Here is a 13,262-nt window from a genome sequence, read left to right as displayed (position 1 = left end):
GCATGGGGCCCAAGTCCACCCCGATTTTCATTTGTTCAAGGTATATACTACGAATAATTATGGAATTAATAGAATAAAATTTCCAAAGCCGCAGAACCAAAATTTAAACAGAAGTGTAAAAAAGTACCTCCCTCCCCTCAACAAAAAAAGAATAACAACAAAAGAATGAATTCAATGAAAAATTAAATATAATTAAAAAAATAGTCAAGGTATATACTATTATTTAAGTTAATATTATTATTATTTCAAGGTGTATACTAGGTATATACAAAATACATACCATTATTTTGATATTCGTTTATTAAGATACAGTTTTATATTTCAGGATGCTTTGTGGGCTTCTAGGAGCTATATTCGTATTTTGTCATAGACAATATGTAATGTTCCTCCGAAACTGCAAGTGTTTGAAGGCTTTTTTTGCCAGAAAGTAAGTACATATTCAATTATTTAATCCATTATACATATAGATATATATATATATATATATATTTCAATTATATATATATATATATATATATATATATATATATATATATATATATAATATATATATATATATATATATATATATATATATATATATATATATATATATATATATATATATATATATATATATATAGTGTGCGCTGCCTGAGCGCACTGAGGCAGCTCGCTAGCGCTGCCTAAGTAAAGAACGATGTGGGCACAATGTGTTTCTATTTGGTTTTTCTCCATACCCAGGCACTTCGTATCGAAGGAGTTGTCGTAGAAACTTTGAAAAGGGCTCATTCGATTGAAAATTGGAGTGTCTAGTGCCCTTTTTAATAGTCGAAAGTGATTGGAGGGCAACTAGCCCCCCTCCCCATGCCCATCATCCCCCAAACACATCCAATAAAAATTTTGAGATAGCCATTTTGTTCAGCGTAGTTGATTTCCAGATAGAAAATATCTTTTTAAGGAGGACACTCCCCCACAACCCTCGGGGCAAGGGATTTAAGTTATGCTCTGAGGGCATATAAGAACAATGTTGGCACAATGTACCCTTTATTATTTTTTTTCCTTTAAAGCCGGGCACTTCATATCGAAGGGGTCGTCGTAGAGACTTCAAAAGGGGCTCATTCGATTGGAAATCGAGAGTTCTAGGGCCCTTTTTAATAGTCGAAAGTGATTGGAGGGCAACTATCCCCCCTCCAAGCCCATCATTCCCCCCAAACCCATCCAATCAAAATTTGAGATAGCCATTTTATTCAGCGTAGTTGATTTCCAGATAGTCAAATGTGCTTTTGAGGAGGACACTCCCCCACAGCCCTCAGGGCAAGGGTTTTAAGTTATTCCCTGGGGGCAAATAAGGTTTTTATAGAAGGCGTTGTCGCAGAAACATCAAAACAGGCTCATTCGATTGGAAATTCGAAGGGCTAGTACCCTTTTTAATAGTCAAAAGTGGTTGGAGGGCAACTAGCGCCCCCCCGCTAATTATTCCCACAGACACATCCAATCAAAATTTTTAGATAGCCATTTTGTTCAACGTAGTTGACTTCCAGATAGAAAATATGTTTTTGAGGAGGACACTCCCCCTCAGCTTAAGGGTTTTAAGTTATGCCCTGGGGGCTTATAAGGTTTTTATAGAAGGCGTTGTCGTAGAAACTTCAAAAAAGGCTCATTCGATTGAAAATTCAAAGGGATAGTGCCCTTTTTAATAGTTGAAAGTGATTGGAGGGCAACTAGCCCCCCTTACGCCCATCATTTCCCCAAAGACATCCAATCAATATTTTGAGATAGCCATTTTGTTCAGCGTAGTTGATTTCCAGATAGAAAAAATGTTTTTGAGGAAGACCCTCCCCCACAGCCCTCAATGAAAGGGTTTTAAGTTATGCCCTGGGGGCATATAAGGTTTTTAAAGATGGCGTTGTCGTAGAAGCTTCTAAAACAGCTCATTCGATTAGAAATTCAAAGTGTTAGTGCCCTTTTTAATAGTTGAAAGTAATTGGAGGGAAACTAGCCCCCTCCCCCAACGCTCATCATTCTCCCAAACACATCCAATCAAAATTTTGAGATAGCCATTTTGTTCAGCATAGTTGATTTCCAGATAGAAAATATATTTTTAAGGAGGACACTCCCAAGCAACCCTCGGGGAAAGGGTTTTAAGTTATGCGCTGAGGGCATATAAGAACAATGTTGGCACAATGTACCCTTAATTAATTTTTTCCTTTAGAGCAGGGCACTGCATATGGAAGGGGTCGTCGTAGAAACTTCAAAAGGGGCTTATTCGATTGGAAATCCAGAGTTCTAGGGCCCTTTATGATAGTCAAAAGTGATTGGAGGGCAACTAGCTACCCCCCCCCCCCCCCCTCCAAGCCCATTATTCCCCCCAAACACATCCAATCAAAATTTCGAGACAGCCGTTTTGTTCAGCGTAGTTGATTTCCACATAGTCAAATGTGTTTTTGAGGAGGACACTCCCCCACAACCCTCAGGGCAAGGGTTTTAAGTTATGCCCTGGGGGCATATAAGGTTTTTATAGAAGGCGTTGTCGCAGAAACTTCAAAACAGGCTCATTCAATTGGAAATTCAAAGGGCTAGTACCATTTTCAATAGTCAAAAATGATTTGAGGGCAACTAGCCCGCCCCCACGCCCATGTTTCCCCCAGACACATCCAATCAAAATTTTGAGATAGCCATTTTGTTCAGCGTAGTTGACTTCCAGATAGAAAATATGTTTTTGAGGAGGACACTCCCCCATTACAATGAGGTTAAGGGTTTTAAGTTATACCCTGGGGGCTTATAAGGTTTTTATAGAAGGCGTTGTCGTAGAAACTTAAAAAAAGGCCCATTGGATTGAAAATTCAAAGGACTAGTGCCCTTTTTAATAGTCGAAAGTGATTGGAGGGCAACTAGCCCCCCTCACGCCCGTCATTTCCCCAAAGACATCCAATAAAAATTTTGAGATATCCATTTTGTTCAGCGTAGTTGATTTCCAGATAGAAAATATGTTTTTGAGGAAGACACTCCCCCACAACCCTCAGGGCAAGGGTTTTAAGTTATGCCCTGTGGGCATATAAGGTTTTTATAGAAGGTGTTGTCGTAGAAGCTTCTAAAAAAGCTCAGTCGATTATAAATTCAAAGTGCTAGTGCCCTTTTTAATAGTCGAAAGTGATCGGAGGGCAACTAGCCCCCCCACGCCCATCATTCCCCCAAACATATCCAATCAAAATTTTGAGACAGCGATTTTGTTCAACATAGTTGATTTCCTGATAGGAAACGTATTTTTGAGGAGTACACTTGCCCATATTCCCCGGAACAAGGATTATAAGTTGTGGCCTGGGAGTATCTAAGGTTTTCAACAAATTAGTTGTAGTAGAAACTTCAAAATGGGCACTTTTCATTTTAAATTCGAAGAGCTCGTACTCCTTTTAATAGTCGAAAGTGATTGGAGGGCAACTAACCCCCCTCTCACGCCCACCTTTTCCCCAAACACATCCAATAAAAATTTTGAGATAACCATTTTGTTCAGCGTAGTTGATTTCCAGATAGAAAATACATTTTTGAGGAGGACACTCCCCCACAACCCTCAGGGCAAGGATTATAAGCTATGCCCTGGAGGCGTATAAGGTATTTATCGAAATCTTTGTCGTAGAAACTTGAAAAAGGGCTCATTCGATTTGAAATTTAAAGGGATAGTACCCTTTTTAATAGTCAAAAGTGATTTAAGGGCAACGAACCCCCCTCTCACGCCCATCTTTTCCCCAAACACATTCAATCCAAATTTTTAGATAGCCATTTTATTCAACTTAGTTTAAAATTTTGGAAATTAAGTCTTTAAGGATGACACACCCTCCCCCCGCACCCGTAATGGAACGGATTGTAAGTTATGCACTGGGGTATATAAAGTGTTTATTGCAAGCGTTGTTGTAGAAAATTCAAAAGGGCTCATTCAATTGGAAATGGAAACGGCTGGTGCCTTTTTCAATAGTTGAAAGTGATTGGAGAGCGACTAACGCCCCTCTCATGCCCATCATTTTCAAATATATGTGCATTGTCAGTTTAATGTACATATACTGATATTTAGTAATCAAAATGTTTATATTATTTGATTTATTAAAGTTAGAAAAGTAAAAACATTTACATTTTTCAGTAAAGTGCAAATTTTGTTCTGGCCTTGGAAAGGATTAGGGGTTTTGCTTCCAACTTATGTTAATTTCTGCTCGTTTTGAGTTTGACTTGGTTAGTTATTGTAATTTCTGTTCGTTTTGGGTTTCATTTATTTATCGATGCTGATTTGTGGTAGTTTCGCGCTTGGAGATTATTTGACTGTATTTCTGCCAATTTTTGGATTAACGGAGTTCTTTACTTTTCTTTGAAAAACCTATTTTGTGGAAAAAGTTTTTTAAATTAATTACTATTAAAGAATAAACGAAACCCAAAACGAACAGAAACTAAACAAACAATCATAGCAAAACATACATCAAGTAATTATATAAATGAATAAATAGATCTTAAAGCGAGTAGTGCTTAGATTGAATATGAAAATCAAGCTTAAAACAAAAAAAAATAATTTGCTATTGAAGTTTAAATGAAACTTAAAACGAACAGAAATTAAATAAACAATCGATTCAAAAAAAAATACAACAGATACTAATGTAAATGAATAAATAAATCTTAAAACGAGTGAAACTTAACTTGAATATGCAAATCAAGCTTTAAACGAACAAAAATCACTACAAACAAGAGTTTGGGTATCGCCTCCTTCTCTCACTGTAAAAGTATAAAGCCTACTGCGTCATTGGCGCTTTACTGAAAATCCATTTTATTACAAATATTTTCTTCTGCTAGTTCTGCACTTAAAATTGAAAATAAACATTAAAATTATAGTAAAATCTTGTACTGATGACAGCTATTAATATCATTATCCATCAAATATTCAGTTTAATTTCTTAGTTCTTTCTGAAGATGTTCAAGACAAATATAGTTTCACTATAAACAAGAGTTTGGATACTGCCCCCTTCCTTATCTGTAAATAAAAAACCATAAGCCTACTGCGTCATTGACGCTTAACTGAAAACGTATTATATTACAAATATTTTCTTTTCCAGTTCTTACAGCATTGAAAACAAAAACAAAAATACAGTGATATAAATTCTTGAACTAATGGGTCTTTCAACAATTAATATCATTATACATCAAATATTCAGTTTGATGCTGTTTATACTTTTCAAGGCTGTTCAAGACACATATAGTTTTCAGTAAAGCGCCAATGATGCAGTAGGTTGTAAAATTTTACAGTGAGAGAAGGAGGCGATACCCAAACTCTTCTTTTTTGTGATTTTTGTTTGTTTCAAGCTTGATTTGCATATTCAATTTAAGTTTCACTTGTTTTAATATTTATTTGTTCATTTACATTAATATTTATTGTATGTTTGTTTGCATTGATTGTTTATTTAATTTCTGTTCGTTTTAGCTTTCATTTATGCTTCAACAGGAAAATATTGTTTTTCGTTTTAAGCTTGATTTTCATATTCAATCTAAGCATTACTCGCTTTAAGATCTATTTATTCATTTATATCATTACTTGTTGTATGTTTTTGCTATGATTGTTTGTTTAATTTCGGTTCGTTTTGGGTTTCATTTATTCTTTAATAGTAATTTCTGGTCGTTTTGAGTTTGAATTTTAACAGGTATTTATATCTGCTGAGCTTAAGTTTAAAATGGCCTTTATTTTTCTTTGACAAACTTATTTTTCGGAAAGTTTTTTTTTAATGGATTTTTGTTCTTTTTCGATTGCAAAAATTTTCAAGTTTTAAAAATTCCTTACTTCAAAATCAAACTTAAAAAAAAATCAAATGTTCATCAAAGTATCAAAACTGGTATCAAAGTAACAATATCAAAGTGATAAAATGGGTTTGTGTCAACTTTGTTTTTTTTTATCTGATATTTGAACTATTTCTTAACAAAATGGCTATCTTAAAATATTTAGCGGATGGGCTTTGGGAAAAAAGGGCGTGGGGGGGGGGCTAATAGCCCTTCCGTCTCTTGACTCTCTTGACCCTTAAAAAGTTAATTAGAACTTTCAGTTTCCAATCAAATGAGCCCTCTATGAAGTTTATACGGGCTTCCCTTTAATAAGAACCATACTTCCTTTAGGGCATAGCTCAGAACGCCTTCCCCCGGGTCCTGGTGGGTTGCATTGTTTTTCTAATCCGACCTTTGAACTATTTTCTTTTTAATAAAATGTCTATCTCAAAATTTTCATCAGATAGGTTTGGAAAAACAAGGCGTGGGGGGGGGCTAGTTGCCCTCGGATCTCTTTTGACTATTAGATAGTGATTTCGAACTTTCAATTTTCAATCAAATGAGCCCTCTCTGAATTTTATACGAGCATCCATTTGATAAGAAACATATATGCCCCAGGGCGTAACTTACAACGACTGCCCCCGGGCCCTGGGTTTTTTTTTCGACACCTGAGTTTTCGTCATCTGACTTTTGAAAAATTTTTACCTTAATGGCTATCTCAAAGTTTTTATCGGAAGCATTTGGGGAAAAAGTGGCGTGAGGGAGGGGGCTAGTTGCCCTCCAATCTCTTTTGACTTCAAAAACTGAACTAGAACTTTCAATTTCCAATCAAATGAGCCCTCTCTGAAGTGTTTACGAGCGTCGCTTCCATAAGAACTAAATATTCCCCCAGGGCATAACTTACAACGCCTGCCCTCGGGCCCTGGGGGGCTGTGTCGACCCTGGAGTTCTCGTTATGTGGTCTTTGAGCTATGTTTTTTTTTACAAACATGGATATCTCAAAGTTAATATCAGATGGGTTTTAGAAAAAAAGGGCGTAGAGGAGAGGGGCTAGGTGCCCTCCAATCTATTTTGACTCTTAAAAAGTAAACTATAACTTTCAATTTCCAATGAATTGAGCCCTCTTTGAAGTAAATACGAGCATCCCTTCCATAAGAACCACAAATACCCCCGGGGCATAACTTACAACGCCTGTCCCCGGGCCCTGCGGGGTTGTGGCAACACTGGAGTTTTTGTTATATGAACTATTTTTAACAAAATAGCTATCTCAAAGTTTTTATCAGATGCATTTGGGAAAAAAGGGCGTGAGGGGGGGACTGGTTACCCTTCTATATATTTTGATATTTAAAAAGTGGGCTAGAACTTTCAATTTCCAATCAAATGAGCCCTCTCTTAAGTTTATACGAGCATTGCATCCATAAGAACCATATATGCCTCCGGTGTATAAATTATATCCCTTACTCTGAAGATTGTGGGGGAAGTTTCGTGCTCAAAGATATAATTTCCAGAACTTTCAACTATGTTAAACAAAATGGCTATCTCAAAATTTTGATTGGATGTGTTTGGGGAAATAGTAGGCGTGGAAGGGGTGTTAGTTGCCTTTCAATCTCTTTCGACTATTAAAAGGACACTAGCCATTTAAATTTCCAATCGAATAAGCCCTTTTTGAAGTTTCTACGACAACACTTTCTATAAAAACCTTATCTTACAACCCTTGCCCTGAGGGCTCTTGGGGGGGGGGGGAGTCATCCTCAAAGACTTAATTTCCAGAATTTTCATCTACGTTGAAAAAATGGCTATCTCAAAATTTTGATTGGATGTGTTTGGGGAAAAGGTGGGTATCAGAGGCAACGGTATAGCGTTGCCTCTGATACCAGGCAAATAAATTAAAGTGATTAGTGCTATGTACAAGAATAACACTGCTGCGTTTAAGGTAGGAAATGAGGTTAGCTGCTGGTTTCGTATCAAATCAGGAGTTAAGCAGGGTTGTGTTCGATCCCCTTTTATATGGACCATTTTGATGGACGTTTTTTTAAAGGAGCACAAGAAAGGCAATGGGAGACCACGAAATCAAATGGGGAGGAAAAACTCTCCTGGACTTAGATTATGGTGATGATTTAAGCATCCTAGATGAAATTGTGAGCAAAATGAATGAACTTTTAGAAGTTTTGCAAGTTGAGGGTGTTAGAATAAACTTTAAAATTAATATTAAGAGGACTAAATCACTAAAGCTAGGAATAAGTGAAGATGAAAAGGTGAAATTGGGTAATCAAAAGATTGATGAGGTGGACAGCTTCACTTACCTTGGTAGTATTATTAGTAAAGATGGTGGGAGCAGTGAAGATTTTAAAAAGTGGAATAGCCAAGGCTCAGGGTTTTTTTCATAATTAAAAAAGTTTTGAAGAATATGAAGATAAGTCTGTTAACCAAGAATAGAATATTGGAAGCTACAGTGATGACAGTGGTCAAATATGGCTCTGAAGTATGTGCACTCCGAAAAGCGGATGAACATTTGCTCGATTTTTTCCAGAGAAATTGCCTACGGATTGTTCTGGGTACCTGGATGACTGGTACCCAGTCAGACACTCTTTTTTTTTTCTTGTTGAGTTCACTTCAAAAGTTTTTTGGCAGGTAGATAGACAAGCGCTAATCTGTCTTACTCACAGTTCGGAGGTATGACTGAACAGAACATTATTTTGAACCCGATTTTAAATTTTGTATCAAGGTCAATGCTTGATGGATTAAGAGCCGAGACAATTGTCGGAAAGGCAGTGAGTTTTTTCGCCCATGACGTTCTTTTAAAAGCTAAAGAGGTATTACACGGTGAACTTGCGATCAGCTCTAGACTAATCAAATGTCAAAGAGTTCTCATGTTTAGATTTATGTAATTGGTTTGCTACAGCGGCTAAAGAGAAACGAGTCATGCCAATATTCTTAATTTATTTGCCGAGTGAAATACATGTTATTGGTGATGCGGTTGCTGCGTCTGTGGTCTCGCAATTGAAGTAACTCAATCAAAAAATTGACGGGCTTATCCAGGTAAAGGTGAACAAACAGAAAGTATCTAGCTTTACTAGCCCCCATGCACTTCCCAATCAGCTCCAGCGTAACACAAAACCACTCACTTATGCTGTAGTCTTGAAAAACTGTCCCAACATGTCTTCGCCAGAACAGAGAAAGCAACTCGTAGACCGTCTATGTCCAGTTGTTTAGAAGGACATTGAACAACTAAGACGTACTAATAGCGAATGGAAAGTTGTCGTACGAAGCAAAAATGCTACCATTTCTTTTGCTGAAATGTGAAACAGTCCCAGCAAAATATAAGAGCGTCACTGAAGTCTCCGGCTCATTGCAATCGTTAAAAGTGTTCCACCAGAATATATGAGCCCGACCTCATGATACGTATTCTGAACTGCTTTACAGTAGTTCAATGTGGTAGATCTAGTGCGTTTAAGGTTTATTTTAAGCAGCAACTTCATTTGCAAACATTCCTGAGTGAATCTATCAAAATATGTTACGAAAGACTGCCTGCTCAACAGTTCATTTTCATGCCAAAAAAAAATTTTAAATTGTCACCAATTCCGTCACAAACCTGCGGAGTGTAAAAATGCACCCCTGTTTTCAAGATACGGTTCTGCAGAGCATATTTCATCCCGTGAGAATCCGTGCTCTCAGGCATTGTTCTCTATAACTTGTAAGGCTTCTGGTCACAGCAGTTTCATCATAAAGTGTCTGTCCATACTAGATAGGGGAAAAAGAAAGTTATAATGCACCCACCAGGGATCTCTACTAACAGAACCAAGATGTGCGATTTGTTTCATGGAACATAAATGGTAGTTTCTTGAATAAAAAATCAGGATTGGAAAGTATGCTGCTGAATAATGATTTAATGTGTATTCAGGAACATTTTCTTACACGTCCTAGTCTTACTTTACTGAATACGAGTAGAGACTTTCGTACTTTTTTCGTTCCCGCAAAGCGTGTTCATTTCCGAGGTCGTCCGCCTGGAGGCCTGGCAACTTCAGTTTTAGCGAGAATTCAATCAAGTCTCTTTAGTTCTAGTGATATTTTCTAGCAATGAGGTTAGGGTCTTGCATAGTGATAAATGTGTATACTACCACTACTACTAAAAGCTGACCGCAGCACCAAGCCGCACGAGGACAATACAGCTATGCACGCTCCTCCTCCATCCCAATCTATTCTAAGCCTCCCTCTTATATATATATATATATATATATATATATATATATATATATATATATATATATATATATATATATATATATATATATATATATATATATATATATATATATATATATATATATATATATATATATATATATATATATATATATATATATGTATGATATATATATCATACTTTAAAAGAAAAGGGAAATTTTTTTTTCTTTTTGACGAGTTTGCTCCTTTTATTTTTGTATCTGTCTCTTAAATCTCTATTATATAATCTTACTTATCTTACTATAATCTTACTCCTCCTCAAAAAGTGGTCCGAAAGAAGCTTCCTCAGAAAGGATAGTAACTTAAATGAACATTTCTTGCGGTTAAATCCCCTCCCTAATGAAAATAATCCAATTTTATACTAAAAATAGGCTTTTTAAGTTGATTCCAAGTATCTAAAATTCACTTTTACTCATAAAAAGCTACGACCCAGACACACTTTGCTTGATTTTCGACGTGTATTTAAATAATCATAATTTCCGGAAGTGTTAAAATAAACTCTTCTAAAACTCAGCATTCGAAACTTGCAACCTTTAGATGTAGCAACCTGAATATATAAACATTCGCTAAGCCTCTGAAAACGGTTAAGAGAGTAAATTTAAAGGCCGCTGCTTCGGTGGCTATAGTCTCCCATCACTAGCTGTCTGTACATTGTATTCATCTTTTCCAATACGATGAATGTGAGCACGGTATGGGGTCCCAAACGGGCATAATATGGAGTGAATCCTTTCCAAAGAGAAAATATGCCTTTATTTTTGAAAACTCTGTCAAGGACGTCAATAGCACTTTTGTTAATTAACTAAATCTTAATTAAAAGCAAGTTTAATTAACACAATCTTGCGTTAATTAAGTCTAATCAGCTTATTAATTAAGCTGATTAAACACTATATGAGTAGAGATGTACTTATGGATTTGCTTGCCTTATGTTCCTTACCGTGCTATTTGCTTGCCTTATGTTCCTTGATACCTTTCCAAAGCATGTACTTATGGATTTGCTTGCTTTATGTTCCTTACCGTGCTATTTGCTTGCCTTATGTTCCTTGCCGTGCTATTTGCTTGCCTTATGTTCCTTGGTACCTTTCCAGAGCATGTACTTATGGATTTGCGTACCTTATGTTCCTTACCGTGCTATTTGCGTACATTATGTCCCTTGGTACCTTTCCAGAGCATGTACTTATGGATTTGCTTGCTTTATGTTCCATGCCGTGCTATTTGCTTGCCTTATGTTCCTTGGCACCTTTCCAGAGCACGTACTTATGGATTTGCTTGCTTTATGTTCCTTGCCGTGCTAATTGCTTGCCTTATGTTCCTTGGTACCTTTCCAGAGCATGTACTTATGGATTTGCTTGCCTTATGTTCCTTGCCGTGCTATTTGCTTGCCTTATGTTCCTTGGTGCCTTTCAAGAGCCTGGCCTTATGGATTTGCTTGCCTTAAGTTCCTTATCATGCTATTTGCATAGACCTATACACCTTTTCAAAGAGCAGACGAGATTGTGCAATGCAACCAGACGGATTTCAGTGCCAAAACATTTGATCGTCACATTACGTATTCAAATGATTTATTGAGACTTCTGTAAAAACATACTGGTTTCAGTCATAGGGTAAAAAAATCATGTTTTTCGTATAAATGATGTTTTTTTTTAACTAAAGATACATCCAAGCCGCGCATGTTTCTGACTCAAAAATTGTCAAACACTAATAACCTCTAGGCTGAAGGTACCTTGCATCTTGTCTAGAATTGATTGGTATATGGTGTTAAATCATTTACCAAAAAAATAACCCTATTTGCGAAAAAGGGTATAGCATTTGCGAATTGGACTGTATGAACGATATTAATTTTTGATTGAATAATAGGGGTGTGAATGATCCTAATTAGTAATCAGATCGTATGAAGGTGGTAAAAAAGGGTTAAACTGATTAGCAGTTAAGGTAACCCCGAGGGGTTTGTTAACTCATAATTAATTTATTATAAATTTGGAATACCATCAATCTATGCGAATGGTTAAAAATAATAAAATCCTCTTGTGAGATAACTTACCTGTACCTCCCTGATGTAAAGTGCACAACGTAAATGTATAGTTCGAACAGATTTATCAACGCAAACTACGGTGTATCTTTAAACTGTACAGAGACGTTGATACAAATACCAATTTAGATGCCAAGAAAAGAATTTCAATAAAAAAATTCAGAACAACACTTGGAAATCCCTGCAAATCAAGTAGTGAGGTGTATATGAGTATGAACCGTCAAGGATCATAAGCACCAATGGATCATAAGCACCCATTTTTTTCTAATTTTTATTATAATTTTTTTTTAACTTTTTTTTTACTTTTTTTAACATGATATATTTTTCCAATTTTTTTTACATCTGTTAGGATGACATGTAGCATACTTAAAACACAAAAAAAATTCCATTTAATATTTTCCAAATTCAAAATGAGAATGATATAGAAATGTTAGTCGTGACTTTTACTATAAGAAAAATATTGTTTGTAGTAGTTTTTTTTTATTGGACTAAATTTTTTTTTGGACTTCGAAATTATTCAACTTTTTTTTTACGTATCTTAAAATGACATAAAATATGCTTATGGCTCTAACAATTGTACTATATGCTTGATCCGAGACACGATGCGGCTTTCTCACTGGTAATAAAATTGACAGAATCTAAGTGTCAGAGTGAATAAATTTTTTTATCAACGTCTTTTGCCAGATGCATTGGATAAAATTGACAAAATGTAAGTGCAGAGTGAATATACGCTTTATCAACATCCTTTGTCGGATATGTCGGATAAAATTTATAAAATCTAAAATATCGGAGTCTAAATTTTATATCAACATCCTTTTCTCAGATACATAGGACAAAATTGACAAAATCTAAGTGTTAGAGTGAATAATTTTTTCATCAACATCCTTTGCCAGATATATCGGATAAAATTGACAAAATCTAAGCGTCAGAGTGAATAATTTTTTTTCTTATCAACATTCTTTGTCAGATACATCGAATAAAATTGACAAAATCTAAATATCAGAGTGAATAAATGCTTTATCAACATCCTTTACCGGATATGTCGGATAAAATTGACAAAACCTAAGTATCAGAGCGAATAAATTCTACATCAACATCCTTTTCCCGGATACATAGGATAAAATTGACAAAATCTAAGTATTAGAGTGAATATAATTTTTTATCAACATCATTTGACAGATGCATCGGACAAAATTGACAAAATTTAAGTGTCAGAGTGAAT

General features: G+C 35.7%; 1 protein-coding gene across 2 annotated transcripts in view; it reads left to right on the top strand.

The window, feature by feature from the left end:
- The window catches only part of LOC148951351 (chloride channel protein 2-like), a 128,008-nt gene that overhangs the window by 39,661 nt on the left and 75,085 nt on the right, over nucleotides 1-13,262 (top strand). For both annotated transcript variants that reach the window (XM_089090247.1, XM_089090246.1), the window contains exon 8: nucleotides 326-427. In XM_089090247.1, coding sequence (XP_088946373.1) covers nucleotides 326-427 — 102 coding nt within the window. The remainder of the gene's footprint in view (nucleotides 1-325; nucleotides 428-13,262) is intronic.

The sequence above is a fragment of the Artemia sp. Qi Xiang Cuo genome, chromosome 6 (genome assembly GCF_049724085.1).
Source record: "Artemia sp. Qi Xiang Cuo chromosome 6, ASM4972408v1, whole genome shotgun sequence".
NCBI classification, from domain to species: Eukaryota; Metazoa; Arthropoda; class Branchiopoda; order Anostraca; family Artemiidae; genus Artemia; species Artemia sp. Qi Xiang Cuo.
Note: the sequence above shows the minus strand (reverse complement) of the source record. Positions and strands in the feature narration are given on the sequence as shown.